This window comes from Canis aureus, chromosome 20 (genome assembly GCF_053574225.1).
Source record: "Canis aureus isolate CA01 chromosome 20, VMU_Caureus_v.1.0, whole genome shotgun sequence".
NCBI classification, from domain to species: domain Eukaryota; kingdom Metazoa; phylum Chordata; class Mammalia; order Carnivora; family Canidae; genus Canis; species Canis aureus.
Window position 1 is genome coordinate 18,689,890 of NC_135630.1, and position 15,962 is coordinate 18,705,851.

At 36.1% G+C, this 15,962-nt stretch overlaps 2 protein-coding genes and 1 pseudogene across 18 annotated transcripts in view; 1 reads left to right on the forward strand and 2 right to left on the reverse strand.

The window, feature by feature from the left end:
- The window catches only part of MFSD8 (major facilitator superfamily domain containing 8), a 127,411-nt gene that overhangs the window by 51,275 nt on the left and 60,174 nt on the right, over positions 1 to 15,962 (forward strand). The gene's annotated exons all lie outside the window — the stretch shown is intronic.
- The window catches only part of ABHD18 (abhydrolase domain containing 18), a 46,015-nt gene that overhangs the window by 20,141 nt on the left and 9,912 nt on the right, over positions 1 to 15,962 (reverse strand). For 3 of the 8 annotated variants that reach the window (XM_077861091.1, XM_077861089.1, XM_077861090.1), the window contains exons 2-6: positions 14,468 to 14,576; positions 13,746 to 13,830; positions 9,058 to 9,158; positions 1,814 to 1,892; positions 1,622 to 1,708 (exon numbers count right to left, since the gene is read on the reverse strand). In XM_077861091.1, the coding sequence (XP_077717217.1) occupies positions 1,622 to 1,708; positions 1,814 to 1,892; positions 9,058 to 9,158; positions 13,746 to 13,830; positions 14,468 to 14,559 (444 nt within the window). In that variant the 5' untranslated portion in view covers positions 14,560 to 14,576. The other 5 variants (XM_077861096.1, XM_077861093.1, XM_077861092.1 and 2 more) reach the window with 4 other exon arrangements.
- LOC144291512 (cofilin-1 pseudogene) lies at positions 6,467 to 7,969 on the reverse strand (annotated as a pseudogene).

Genomic DNA, 15,962 nt, shown 5'->3' on the forward strand with positions numbered 1-15,962 from the left:
CTAGTTATCTCAAATAGGCTGTTTTGTTGGAGTTCTCAGGTTTTTCAACTTATTTTTCTATTTTCTTTTTAAAAACATCTTTATTGATGACACATACCATACAATTCACCCATTTTAAGGGTACAGTTTAATATGTTTAGTATATCCAGAGTTGTGCAATCTTCAACTTAATTTTTAAAATGAAGGTTTTTTTCATGTTTATATGTTGATTACAGAAAATCTAGAAAATACAGAAAAGCATATTAGAAGAAGAACTACTTCATCTACAGACAACCATATTCATATTTTGGTGTTATTTCCAGTATTTTTTCCTTATGCACAGTTTTTTTTAGATTGATTTTCTATTTTTAGGTTTTTTGCTTATCTATGTCATACCATAGAGTTTTGTTTTTGAATTTTGCATATTTTTCATACATTATTGTAAACTTTTTAATAATAACCATTAAAATTTACTGAATGTCTGTTATTTACCAGGCATTCTAGACAGTATTAACTACTTAATACTTAGAGTGACCTCAGAGATTATTCCCATTTACCAATGAAAAATTGAGGTACTAAAAGGTTAAGTAACAGGTCTGAGGTTATACAAATGGTAAGTGGTAGAGCAAAAAACATAATTAACTGTATAACATTCTAATATTATGAGCCACAATTTACTCAACCATTTTTTTATTGTTAGACATTTAAGCTATTCCTAATATCTTACTATTATAAATAAAGCTATATGAGTATCTTTTCTCTTTTCTATTACTTTCTCTTTTCTTAGTTTTTTTTTTTTTTTTTTTTTTTTTTTAATGGGGAGAGGGGCAGAGGGAGAAGGTGAGAGAGAATCTTAAGTAGGCTCTATGCCCAGTGCAGAGTCCAATGCAGGGCTCAATCTTATAACCCTGAGAGCATGACCTGAGCTGAAATCGAGTTGGATGCTTAATAGACTGAACCACCTATGCACCCCCCCTTTCGTTTGTATTTTGTCCTTAGAATAAATTTCCAAGAATCAAAATCACTGTCAAAAGACATAACATTTTTTAAGGCTCCTGATACATATGGTAAAAATGCTTTCCCAAAGTATTAAACTGGTTTTCATAGCCAATAGTAATAAGAGTGCCTATTTATTTTTACAATAGCCTCACAACTATAGTGTTTTATTTTTTAAATATTTGGTAATGTTGCTTTAGCTTTGCATTTCTCTTATTACCAGCAACGTTGAATATTTCTTTATATCTGTGCATCACTTTCGTTTCTTCTTCTGGGAATAGTCTGACGTCATCTTGAAAGTTAAGTTAAGTACTGTTCTAAACCTCAACTGATGACTTAAATGTAAATGCATTTAAAACATGAGGGTTTCCTTAACAGCAAACATTTGACTTATTAATATTAAAATCCAGCATAAGTTTTACAAGAAAAAGAAGTACAATTTATCTTTATTATACAGTAGAAGCATAATCCCTACATTGGTTTTTTAAAGGCATGAAATAATTTTTCACTGTGTCCTTGCTTCTTAAATATTTTCTCAACTGACAACTAAATTTAACTGGTTTAGAAAAGCTGGTTACTATCATTCCTTTTGATAACTAAATCTGTGAATAAATAAATAAAGGATTTCTAGGTATTACAAAAGGATATAATAAGGGTTTTCTAATAACAGAGAGGCCATTCGGGCTTCTTTAATCATAGGACGAGCCATTAGCGTTCGTCGTCTCCAGTAATGCTAAGGAAAGAAAAGATGACATACTTAAAGAATATAATAACCACATCTGTGTTACACACAATATGTTAACAAATTATGGATTAAGGTATCATAATAGAGTCTTACGTGATCTCCCGTTCCAGCAAGATGAATGCATACAGGTTTATATTTGCTGTTCCATTCTTTAGGAACTATAAGTTGGAACCTATTTAAAACAAAACACATCAATGAAATTCTCTTTAACGGATTTTTTTAACTAACTTTCAATTTGTAGAAGTTACATAATTAAATTATTTGGGAGAAAAGATCATTCAGATTTTTGACATTCAAATTATGATTAATGTTTGCACAAAGGCAACTAAGATATTATAAACTTGCTTTGTATTAGGATATTAAGATATTCAGTACAATATAAATGCAGAATTTATTGTAATCATTTTTACCTAGTTCAATACAAGTTTATCTTTTTATTTTTATTAAAGTTCGATTTGCCAACATATAGTATAACACCCAGTGCTCATCCCATCAAGTTCTGTTCTCAGTGCCTGTCACCCAATTACCCCACCACCCTGCCCACCTCCTCTTCTGCTACTCTTTGTTCGTTTCCCAGAGTTAGGAGTCTCTCATGTTTTGTCACACTCAATACCACAAATATGCTTTATAAATGGCATAATGAGGGATCCCTGGGTGGTGCAGCGGTTTGGCGCCTGCCTTTGGCCCAGGGCGCGATCCTGGAGACCCGGGATCGAATCCCACGTCGGGCTCCCGGTGCATGGAGCCTGCTTCTCCCTCTGCCTGTGTCTCTGCCTCTCTCTCTCTCTCTGTGACTATCATAAATAAATAAAAATTAAAAAATAAATAAATAAAATAAATGGCATAATGATATATTCTTATTTGGAAAGAAACCAATATATATAAGTAAGTCTTAGAAAAAACAGTTCTTTAGATAGCTCTGATTTTTCTCCTTATAGGAATAATGCTTGCTGTTGTTGTATCAATAAAGTAGTTTGTCATCAATTTTGTTTTTCGGGCAGCCCGGGTGGCTCAGCAATTTAGCGCCGCCTTCGGTCCAGGGCATGATCCTCGAGACCCAGTATCGAGTCCCATGTCAGGCTCCCTGCATGGAGCCTGCTTCTCCTTCTGCCTGTATCTCTGCCTCTCTTTCTCTCTGTGTCTCTCATGAATAAATAAATAAAAATCTTTTTAAAAAATTTGCTTTTCAATTTGGAGTGTAAGAGCAATCCATGGTAGAAAAAAAAGTTTTCCGGGATCCCTGGGTGGCGCAGCAGTTTGGCGCCTGCCTTTGGCCCAGGGCGTGATCCTGGAGACCCGGGATCAAGTCCCACCTCAGGCTCCCGGTGCATGGAGCCTGCTTCTCCCTCTGCCTGTGTCTCTGCCTCTCTCTCTCTCTCTGTGTGTGTGACTATCATAAATAAAATTAAATTAAATTAAAAATTAAAAAAAAAAAAAGAAAAAAGTTTTCCCTACTTGTCATCTTCTTATTGTAGTATTTTGCCTTTCATTTGATGTTTTTTCCATATAGACATTCTAACAGGTATGAGGTGATATTTAATTGTGGTTTTGCTTTTGGTATTTGGCATTTTGGGGTCTGTTTTTATGCTATATCATTTTCTTGATGATTAGTGATGTTCAGCACCTTTTCAGGTACTTGTTGACCATATGAATATCTTCTTTGGAAAAATGTCAAATTAGTTACTCTGTCCATTTTTTAATCATTTGTTTTTCTGCTTTAAGTTGTGTAAGTTTAGATATTTTGATACTAAACCCTTATCAGATATATGATTTGCAAATATTTTTTCCCATTTCATAGGTTGCCCTTTCCTTTTGTTGATAGTCTCCTTTGCTGTGCAGAAGCTTTTTTAGTTTGATGTAGGCCTAGTTGTTTATTTTTGTTTTTGTTGCCTTGCTTCGGGTGTCAGATCCAGAAAAAATTTAACTTCAAGACTTGATGTCAAGCCGGTGACTGCCTATGTTTTCTTCTAGGAGCTTTATAGTTTCAGCATTATGTTTAAGTCTTTACTCCATTTTGAATTAATTTTTGTTTGGTGCAAGATATTGGTCCAGTTTCATTTTTTGCCTACAGCTGTCCAGTCTTCCTAATACCATTTACTGAAGAGACTCTCCCCATTGTATATTCTTGGTTCTTTTGTCACAAATTAAGTGACCATATATGGTGGATTTATATCTAGGCTCTCTATTCTCTTTCATTGATCAATGTGTCTCTTTTTATGCCGATTCCATACTCTTGATTACTATAGCTATATAGTATAAAAATTTGAAATCAGGGAATATGATGCCTCCAGATTTGTTGTTCTTATTCAAGATTGCTTTGGCTAGTCAGGTTTTTTTGTGGTTCCATACAAAATTTAAGATTATTTGTTGTATTTTTTTGAAAAATGCCATTGGAATTTTGATAGAGATTGTAATACATCTGTAGATTGCAAACATATGGATGTTTAAACAATATTAATTTTTCTAAGCCATAAGCATGCAGTATGTTTCCATTTATTTGTATCATCTTCAATTTCTTTCATCAATGTCTTATAGTTTGCAGCATACTAATCTTTCACCTCCTTGGTTTACATTTATCACTAGGCATTTTATTCTTCTTGATGCAATTGGAAATAGGATTGTTTTCTTAATTTTTCTTTCTGATGGCTTGGTATTAGTGCATAGAGATGCAATTGATTTTCGTATATTCAGTTTGTATCCTGCAACTTTACTGAACTTATTATTAGTTCTAACAGTTTTTCGGTGGAGCCTTCAGGCTTCTCTATACATAATGTCATGTCATCTGTAAACAGAGACAGTTTTATCTCTTCCTTTCTGATTTAGATGTCTTTCTTTTTCTTGCCTAATTGCTCTGGCTAGGACTTCCACTATTCTATTGAATTAAAGTGGTGACAGTGTGCATACTTGTCTTGTTCCTGATCTTAAAGGAAAAAAAAATTTAGTTTCTCCAATGGAACATGATGTTAGCTATGAGCTTGTCATATATAGCCTTTATTATATTGACGTATGTTCCTTCTATATAGTTTGTTGAGAGTTTTTTTATCGTAAATGGATGTTGAATTTGTCAAATGCTTTTCCTATTTCTATTGAGATCAACGTATGATTTTTATCCTTCATTTTGGTATAACACAGTGATCGATTTACAGATATTGAACCATCTTTGTATCCCTTGGATAAATTCCACTTAATCATGGGACATGATCCTTTTTGTGTATCGTTGAATTTGGATTGTTAGTATTTTGTTGAGGATTTTTACATCTATGATCGTTAGGAATATTGGCTTGTAATTTTCTTATGGCTTCCGTGTCTGGTTTTGGTATCAAGGTAACGTTGACCTTGTAAAATGAATTTAGAAGGCTCCCTCCTCTTCAATTTTTTTGAAGAGTTTGAGGAGAGTCGTTTTTAATTCTTCTTTAAATTTTTGGCAGAATTCACCAATGTAGCCATCTGGTCCTAGACTTGTTTTTTGTAGGAAATTTCTGATTACTGATTAAATCTCCTTTTGGTAATTGGTCTGTTCAGATTTTGTATTTCTTCATAATTAAGTCTTGGTAGGTTGTACTTTCTAGAAATTTATCCAATTCTTCTAAGTTGTCCAATTGGTTGTTGCATAATTGTTCACAGTAGTCTCTATGACTCTTTTATTTATATATCAACTGTAATGGCTCCTTTTTCATTTCTAGTTTTGAGACTTCTTTCTTTACTTCTTGGTTAGTGTAGATAAAAGTTTGTCCATTTTCTCTATCTTTTCAAAATTACAGCTCTTAGTTTCATTGTTCTATTATCTTTATAGTACTATTTATTTCCTCTTTGATCTACACTAATTCCTTCCATTAACTTTGGGCTTAGTTTGTTCTTCTTTTAAGTTCCTATTATAAACTAAGTTGTTTAATTTTATAAAAGATCTTTCTTGGGATCCCTGGGTGGCGCAGCGGTTTGGCGCCTGCCTTTGGCCCAGGGCACGATCCTGGAGACCCGGGATCGAATCCCACATCGGGCTCCCGGTGCATGGAGCCTGCTTCTCCCTCTGCCTGTGTCTCTGCCTCTCTCTCTCTCTCTGTGACTATCATAAATAAATAAATAAAAAAAATTAAAAAAAGTAAATAAAAGATCTTTCTTTTTTCTTAATGTCAGTGTTTACCACTATGAACCTGCCTCTCAGAACTGCTTTTGCTGTCCTGTGTTAAGTTTGAGTATGTTGTATTTTCATTATCATTTGTCCCAAAGTGTTTTTTGATTTCTCTTTTGATTCCTTCTTTGACCCACTGGTGTTTCAATAGCATATTGTTTACACATATTTTTGAATTTTCCAGTTTTCTTCTTGTTCTAGTTTCATACCAGTGTGGTTGGAAAAGATGCTTGATATGATTTCAATTTCTTAAATTTATTAATATTTGTTTTGTGACTGATATATGATCTATCCTGGTGACTACTCCCTGTGAATTTTAGAAGAATGTATATCCTGATGCTGTTGGATATGTTTTGTGAATGTTAAGTCCATCTGGTTTTTTTTTTTTTTTAGTGAGTCTCTTTATTGTTGTGTGTGTTGTTGTTGTTTTTTTTTTTTTTTTAAGATTTTATTTATTCATGAGAGACACAGAGAGAGAGCGGCAGAGACACAGGCAGAGGGAGAAGCAGGCTCCATGCACCGGGAGTCCAAGGTGGGACTTGATCCCTGGTCTCCAGGATCAGGCCCTGGGCGGAAGGTGGCGCTAAACCGCTGAGCCACCCAGGCTGCCCTGTTGGTTTTTTTTAATTGAAGATCCCTTACTGGTCCTGTTTCCATGAGTGCCAAGACCAGGAGAAAAGGGGAGGGGAACCAGGCGGTGCAAGGAAGGGTCATCTCCACAACATTCCATTTATACACAGAACTAAACAGACAAGCACAGAGTCACTATTGCAGTTAGAAGTTTGCAGCATGGGGGATCCCTGGGTGGCGCAGCGGTTTGGCGCCTGCCTTTGGCCCAGGGCGCGATCCTGGAGACCCGGGATCGAATCCCACGTCGGGCTCCCGGTGCATGGAGCCTGCTTCTCCCTCTGCCTGTGTCTCTGCCTCTCTCTCTCTCTCTCTCTCTGTGACTATCATAAATAAATAAAAATTAAAAAAAATAAAAATAAAAATAAAAAAAAAAAGAAGTTTGCAGCATGGGAAAAGGGAGGAACCGGTGGGGACTGGAGTGTCGTTAAAAAAAAAAAATACAGGCTCCTCCCCAAACTGAGGTGCCTAGGGGAACTTAGTCTGCTTCAACCCAAGAGGAATCAGAAGATCAAAAGGGGTTTGGGAAAGCCAGAACCATCAGGGATAGAGGGAGGAGGAAGGTCCAGGGGGTGAGGGGGCTGTTTGGCAACTGGGGTGAAGAGATTGCCCTCCCCCTGCTGGGATCCCCCGAGTCCCTTTGGTCTGGCAGGAAGGGGGCAGCTGCAACCCCCATGGGCAGGTCTGGGGCTGCCAGATGCTCCAGGCAGGGGGCTGGAGGGGGCTCACAAAGGCTTGCCCTCCAGAGAGATGATGGCACTGCCCCCCAGTTTCTCTGCCAGGGTGCAGCGGTCCTTGACCTCCTCATCGCAGTTTGCTTGTAATTCATGCTTGATCCTGGTCAGCTTTTTTTTATTGATGGCATCCTTGAAGCTGGCATAAATCATTTTGCTCTTAAGGGGTGCAGATTCAGATGCCCAGAAGATAAACACCAGGTCCTCCTTCTTGTTCTTCTTGGTCTCATAGGTTGCATCATAGAGGGCATAGCGGCAGTCCTTGTCTGGTAGCATCTTGACAAAGGTGGCGAAGGGGTTGTCTACATTCTGGCCCACAGTACCTACCAGGATCTCCTTGCCCTCCTCAAGGATGATGTCCTTCTTGTCCTCACTCAGGCAGAAAAGTACTGCCTTCTTGCGCTTCTTCACCTCCTCTGGTGTTGAAGACTTCTGTACCTTCATGTCACTGAACACTTTGATGACACCGTCAGAAACGGCCACGCCCAGAGGCTATGTTTCCAGAAGCGAAAGGGAGATAGCAAAAAGGCCAGAAGAGATGAGAGCCGCTGCAGCTGCTGCCAGGATCCGACTGAACCAGGTCCAACTGGTCTAATGGATAGCTTGAATCCTATATTTTCTTACTGATTTTCGGTTTGGATTATCTATCTATTGTTGCATGTCAGGTATCAAAGCTCCCTAGTATTAATTGCTGCCTTCCAAGTTTGTTAATTTTTTTATATATATATTTCACTCCTATGTTGAGTGCATAAATATTTACAAATGTTATTATATTCCCATTAGATTGATCCCTTTACCATTATATCATGACCTTCTTTGTCCCTTATCCAATATTTGTCTTAGAGTCTATTTTGTATGATATATAGCTACCTCTACTTTCTTTTGATATTCATTTGCATGGAATATCTTTTTCCATCCCGTTCAGTCTATGTATGTCCTTATATCTGAAGTCTCTTTTTTGTTTAACAGGTTTTTTTTAGTTTATTTACTATGTAAGTTATCTCTACACCCAACATGGGGCTCAAACGCATGACCCTGAGATCAAGAGTCACATGCTCTTCCAACTAAGTCAGCCAGATGCTCTTGCAAGCGCTAAGTCTCTTATAGGCAGCATATAGTTGGGTCCTGTTTGTTTTTAAGATTTTCTTTATTTATTTGAGAGAGAGAGAGAGAAAGAGAGAGAGAGAGCGTGCGCACAAGTAGGGGGAGGGGCAGAGGGAGAAGGAGAAGCAGACTCCCTGCTAAGCAGGGAGCAGGACATGGGGCTGGATCCCAGGATGCCAGGATCACGACCTGAGCTGAATGGGCAGACGCTTAACCAACTGAGCCACTCAGGAACCCCAGGTACTGTTTTTTAATCCATTCAGCTGGTCTGTCTTTTGATTATAAAGAGTTTAGTTGATTTACATTCAAAGTGATTATTGATAGATACAAATTTATTATTGCCATTTTGTTTATTGTTTTCTGGCTATTTTATTATTCTTTTGTTCCTTTCCTTGTTTTTGTCTCTTCCTTTGTGATCTGATGATTTTCTCTAGAAGTATGGTTAGATTTCTTTCTTTTTGTCTTTTGTTTATCCAATAGGTTTTAGCTTTGTGGTTCTATCAGGCTTATATAAATCATTTTATATTTATAACAGCCTATTTTAAGTTGATAACAACTTAAGTTTGAATACATACTAAAGCTCTCTATATTTTTATTCTGCCCCACCCCACATTTAATGGGAATAATGCCAAATAATGACTGTAATTAATACTAAGCAATTAAAAATAACATGGAAATGATTTTCTTATAATTGTAAATTAAAAAAAACTTACTACTTTAAGTTTCTGGATAAAAATTCTTACCTTGCAATAACAGATTCAATTGGCATTATATCAGGCACATAGTGGGCCATGGGGGAAACAAAGTGTCCATCTAGGATCTTACAATCTGATTGCTCTTCAATCTAAAAAAAAAAAAAAAAAAAAGCAAAACCAAAACGTAGACATGTAGACTAAGATATCTTGGTCTTCATACATGTTTTCCTATAAAAAAGTTCTATTCAATTAAAAACTTTGACTACATATTCTTTCTCCCCCAGTTAGTTGTTTTTTTTGTTTTTAAGATTTATTCATTTTAGAGAGAAAGCAAGCAAGCTCAGTGGGTAGGGGCAGAGGGAGAGGGAGAGAGTCTTAAGCAGACTTCGCACTGAGCATAGAGTCCAATGTGGGGCTTTGATCTCACGATCCTGGGATCATGACCTGAGCCTAAACCGAGCCTGACACTCACCTGCCCGTACTATCCATGCATCACCCCCCAACTCAGCTTTCAAAGACATAGCTCGGGTGGCTCTGGGGTTTAGCACCGCCTTCAGCCCAGGGCATGATCCTGGAGATGCGGGATCAAGTCCCCACGTCATGCTCCCTGCATGGATCCTGCTTCTCCCTCTGCTTGTGTCTCTGCCTCCCTCCCTCTCTCTCTCTCTCTCTGTGTCTCTCATGCATAAATAAACAAAATCTTAAAAAAAAATAAAAAAAATAAAAATATATGGTTCAGGACACCTGGGTGGCTCAGCAGTTGAGCATCTACCTTTGGCTCAGGGCGGGATCCCAGTCCGGGGATTGAGTCCCGCATTGGGCTCCCTGCAAGGAGTCTGCTTCTTGCTCTGTCTTTATCTCTGCCTCTCTCTCTGTGTCTTTCATGAATAAATAAATAAAATCTTAAAAAAAAAAAAAAGACATGGCTCTTACACATTTCCTTTCCTTTTACATCCTTTACTATAGCATAGTTGGAAAAGTAAACTATAAATAAACCTCATTTGTACAACAGCACGAAATAAGTCAAAATAAATCAAAATAAAATACTAGTTGGAAGAATTTAAAAATATAAAAATAAACATGAGAACAATTTACAAATAAACTAAAAATAATTTACTGCAATCAAATAAGGGTTGACTTGATGTCAAATATGTTAGAATGGCTCATTTTAAGCAATCCATTGATGCAATGAGTCATGTAAACACATTAAATAAGAATATGTATCTACATACATAGCAAAGGCATTTGTTAATATTTAACACCTAAACTTCCCCTCCTCAAATAGTTATACTTTAAAAGATTTATTTATTTCAGAGATTCAGAGAGTGCCTGTGTACACGTGCACATGAGGAGGGGCAGAGGGAAAGAATCTCAAAGACTCCCTGCTGAGCAGAGCCTTACCTAGGGCTCTACCTCACAACCCATGAGATCACAACCCAAGCAGAAACCAGGAGTCAGACATTTAACTGACTGAGCCACCCAGGTGCCCCTCAAATAGTTATTTTTTTAAGTAAAAATTTTTTATCAGGACAATAGTCAAAATTAAATTAGCAGTAAACACTACATATTTTTATTAAAATTGGAAACAAAAAACTTTATCTATGAGCTTATTTTAAAACACAGCTTATTTTAAAACACAGATTCTAGCCAGCAGTGTCAATATTTTTTATTAAATAATCCATTTTTTTTTTTTTGGCAAATGACTTAAAATGCTTTTTTCTTTAAAAAAAAAAAAAAAAGATTTTATTTTTCCATGAGAGACAGAGAGAGAGAGAGAGAGAGAGAGAGAGACAGGCAGAGGGAGACGCAGGCTCCATTCAGGGAGCCTGATGCAGGACTCGATCCTGAGGCTCTAGGATCATGCCCTGGGCCAAAGGCAGGCACTAAACCCCTGAGCCACCCTGGGATTCCCTTAAAATGCTACTTTATCATGAAGTAAGTTTTAATAAATTTTGGCAAATCATTTTCAATCCTTTATTGGTTCGTATTAGCCTATCTTCTTTTTCCCCATTTTTTAACAAGTTTCTTTTAGTTTCCAAGTTTTAATTTAAATTCTAGCCAGTTAATATACAGTGCAATATTAGTTTCAAATGTAGAATTTAGTGATTCATCACTTAGCATACAACACCCAGTGCTCATCACAAGTGCCCTCCTTAATATCCATCACCTGTTTCACCCATTCCACTACCTGCCTCTCCTCTGGTACCATCAATTTGTTCTCTACAGTTAAGAGTCTGTTTCTTTGCCTCCCTCTCTTTTTTTCCCCTTTGTTCCTTTGTTTTGTTTCTTAAATTCCACATGAGTAAAATCATATGGTATCTGTTTTTCTCTGACTTATTTCACTTAGCATAATACTTTTTATTTAGCTCCATCTATGTTGTTGCAAATGCTAAGATTTCATTCTTTCTGATTGCTGAATAACATTCCATTGTATATATACACCAGTTAGTCAAAAAGGAGAAACCCAAATGCCCCTCAGCTGATAAATGGATAAACAAGATGTCACATATCTATACAATGGAATATTATTTAAATAATAAAAAAGTGAAGTACTGTTAGATAACATGGATGAAAACTGAAAATTTGCTAAGTGAAATAAACCAGATCCAAAGGTCTTATACTATATAATTCCATATGCAATGTCTAGAATAGGTGAATTCATAGAGATAGCTGCCAGAAGGTAGGAAGCTGTGTGGAAGTGGGAAGTAACAGCCAATGTTATATGGGTATATGGTTTCTTTTTGGTGAGATAAAAATATTCTGGAATTAGGTAATGATAGTGGTGAGGACTGCACATCTTGGGAATGTAGTAATAAAAAACAACAGTAAATTGCACATTTTAAAAGGGTGAATTCCATGGCAGGTGATTTATATCGGTTTTTAAAAACCAAGAGAGACAGTGATGGGGAGAATAGAGAGAGGAAGGAACTCTCTAAGAATGCATTCCAAAATCTTAAAGTAACTCTTCCTTGGGAGAGAAATGGAATTAAGTGGTGGAAAGTGGCAGAAAGTTCAAGAGTTTTGATTTTTTACTTGGTATACTTTTAATTTGTTTAAGTCTATGATTTTTTTAAAAAAGATTTTATTTACTTATTAATGAGAGACATAGAGAGAGACAGAGGCAGAGACATAGGCAGAGGGAGAAGCAGTCCCACAAGGAGCCTGATGTGGGACTCAATCCCAGATCTCAGGATAAGAACCTGAGCCGAAGGCAGACACTCAACCGCTGAGCCATCCAGGCATCCCAAGTCTATGATTTTTAATAGAAAAAAAGAAAAAAGAGAAAATAGAAATATTTAGCAAAATTGAGGGAGAAATGTTCTAAATTCAGAAGCTACAAAAAGAAGAGCTATATGGTATAGACAAGGGATTTCTAATTTATAAAATTTTGTTTTTAGCAGTGGAACTATTTTGAAAAATGAAATCTTCTAAAGATATGCAATACATATAAGAGATGAAACTAGAGTTACGTAGGTTAAAGGGCAATAAGGGATGTGAAGCCCAGGCATTTTTATCCCCTCCCCAACAATACCTCAATTATTCAATTATATAGACCTAGAACTGCTTTACAGAAAAACATGGTTGCTAAAAAAAACAAAACTATTTCAAATATATTTTCTCATCTTCTCTAATGATAAGCCATTTTCTTTTTCTTTTTTAAGATTTTTATTTATTTATTCATGAGAGACAGAGAGAGGCACAGGCAGAGAGAGAAGTAGGCTCCTTGCAGGGAGCTTGAGGCAGCCGACATGGAACTCGATCCCTGGAGTCCAGGATCATGCCCTGGGCCTAAAGCAGGCACTAAACCGCTGAGCCACCCAGGAGTCCCTAGCATTTTCTTTCTATCCTTCTCTCAACAATTAACTACATAACGTTTCCCTGATGTTATTTAAAAGCTGTTTTGGTAACAACTTCTCATGCGCGGATTCTCCAACTAGAATACTTCCCTGCATTACTTAGAATTATTCTGAAATGTTGAATAATTTATTTTAACCCTCTGATCCTAAAGATACAAAACGAGGCTCAAAAACATTGAGACTTATCGCTTCTCAGCCTTTTGGTTAAGATCAAGTGAAACAGATCAAGACTTAAATATTTTCGTATATATATATATTTTAAGGTTTATTTATTTATTAATGAGAGACAGAAAGAGAGAGAGAGAGAAAGAGAGAGGCAGAGACACAGGCAGATGGAGAAGGAGGCTCCATGCAGGAAGCCTGACGTGGGACTTGATCCCGGGACTCCAGGATCACGCCCTGGGCTGAAGGCAGGTGCTAAACTGCTGAGCCACCCAGGCTGCCCAATATATTTTCCTATATTTAGGCAAGTACCAAATATATGCTCTCAAATATACATGAATTATAACTATAATAAGCAACCTTTTAGGATAATATGGTATTTATTTTAATAATATTAAATTAAAATCTATGTTGTACTCATGTTTTGTTTACTATTATACTCCAACATTCAGCCTACTCTTTTTTTTTTTTTTAAAGATTTTATTTATTTATTCATGAGAAACACAAGAGACAGAGGCAGAGACACAGGCAGAGGCAGAAGCAGGCTCCCCGCAGGGAGCCCAATGCAGAACTCGAACCTGGATCATGGGATCAGGACCTAAGCCGAAGGCAGACACTCAACGGCTGAGCCATCCAGGCGTCCCCATTCAGCCTACTCTTGATACATATTTATATTAAACCAGAATCTCTGTAACTTCATTTCTCTCATTTGAATACCTTATCAATGTGTACTGGATAATCACTTGAAACCAGATTCTGACATCTTTCTCGATTTCCAATCATCTTTCTGAATTCGAAGAGTCTATTATAAGCAGGAAAAAAAAAAGAAAAAATTCATTATGCCCACTGTACTGAAAATGATCTATAATGCTGAAAAATTTGCAAGTCCAGTTCATAAGCTATGTCAAAATTTAATTTGAATCATTAGAGGAAAAAGAGGAATCTACTGGTTTTTATTCAAGTTGGACATTTTGCCTCATAAAATATGTGAGAAATGTCATTGTTCAAAAAGCAATTAACATATACAAGACTCATAATTAAAGGGATAAATCCTGAAGATTCACTTTCTTAAGTCCAGATATTTCCATGAGCTATGGTGTATCTCAGCTTTATCGTCATAACAAATACAAGTTACCCGAGGAAGCTAACTAAGTCCCTGGAATGCTAAGCAACTTAAAAATAATTAAAGTTAAAAATCTAGTTTGTATTTAGGAGCTCTTTATTTTTAATTTTAAAATAGTTCAACAGTTCGATTTATGATTATATGGTTTAAAACAGGAAATAATTAAAAAGACAAAAGGAAATAATTACATTTTATATACTTTTAATGCTTAATTTGTCATTTTATATTTATAGTAAAGAATTTTATCACTAAAATTTTTTTAAATGTTTACGAAAACAAATTTAGAATAAGCATTTTGGAAAAAAAAAAAACTCACCTTTTGAGATCTTCTGGCCTACCCCATCCTCTGATAAAAAGTTTTGTGAGGAGAAGTCTTCGATATAGAATATCTAACTTGCTCACACCCATTAGTAGCAAACAAACATCTATGAAACAAGATTTAAAATGACTTTAAAATATTTTATTTTAGGCAGGTGGTCAATTTCCTAACCATCTCTTTAAATATCAGGTGAAAATTAAAGATTGATCTACTTTTTGTAACTTTCAAATATACAAATATGTATTTTTAACTATAGTTACCATGCTATACATTACATCCCCAGAACTATTCACCTTATAGATCTTAAAAGTAGTCATCACGCTGAGTGAAGTAAGTCAGTCGGAGAAGGACAAACATTATATGTTCTCATTCATTTGGGGAATATAAATAATAGTGAAAGGGAATAGAAGGGAAGGGAGAAGAAATGTGTGGGAAATATCAGAAAGGGAGACAGAACGTAAAGACTGCTAACTCTGGGAAACGAACTAGGGGTGGTAGAAGGGGAGGAGGGCGGGGGGTGGGAGTGAATGGGTGACGGGCACTGGGGGTTATTCTGTATGTTAGTAAATTGAACACCAATAAAAATTAAAAAAAAAACTTAAAAAAAATACAATCAGTAGAAAAGATTAGGAGTGATTGGCAGTGATTGTTGTTGAATGGTAAAATAAAGGGGGAGATTTATATTAAAAAAAAAAAGTAGTCATCACAAGAAAAAAATGTGTAGCTATGTTAGGTGATGGATGTTAAACTTACCACGTTAATCATTTCACAATATATACAAATATCAAATCATTTGCTATCAACTTTAATATAATGTTACATATTAATTAAATGTCAATAAAACTGGGAAATAAGTTAAAGACTAAGATTAAACTATATATCTTGAATTTAGTCTCTTGGATATAAGACACACGAAAAAAGAACTTGGATGAAAGTAGAAAACATAAACTCTGTATTCCTTTAGGGCAGGATCTTCCCATTCTCAGCACAGTAATAGTAAACGCTCTTTCTATATATATATTAAGATTTTATTTGAGAGCAAGAGCAATCGAGAGAGAGAGAGAGAGAGAGAAACTGAGCACAAGTGGGGGGGGTGAAGGAAGGGGGAGAGAGAGGGAGAAGCAGGTTCCCCACTACAATTGGATAACAATTCTAGTGACTCTTACTTACTGCCAAGCACCATTTTGTACAACTACAAACACACATACACACATTTTTTATTTTACATACACACATTCTTGTTTAAATCTCTCAGCAACTTTATGAAGAAAGATCTATTACCCCAAGATGAGGAAACTGAGCCACAGAGAAAATAAGTGATTTACCTAAAGTCACACAGCTAGCAGTAGGCGGAGCTAAAACTGAATCCCAGGCACACAGTGAGATCTAACTATTCTACGCTGCCTGTCTACTACACTATAGTGTATGAAAAGTAATAATCAGTGCTACTACATTGTACTATTTTTCAATTTTACCAAACATTTCTTAAATA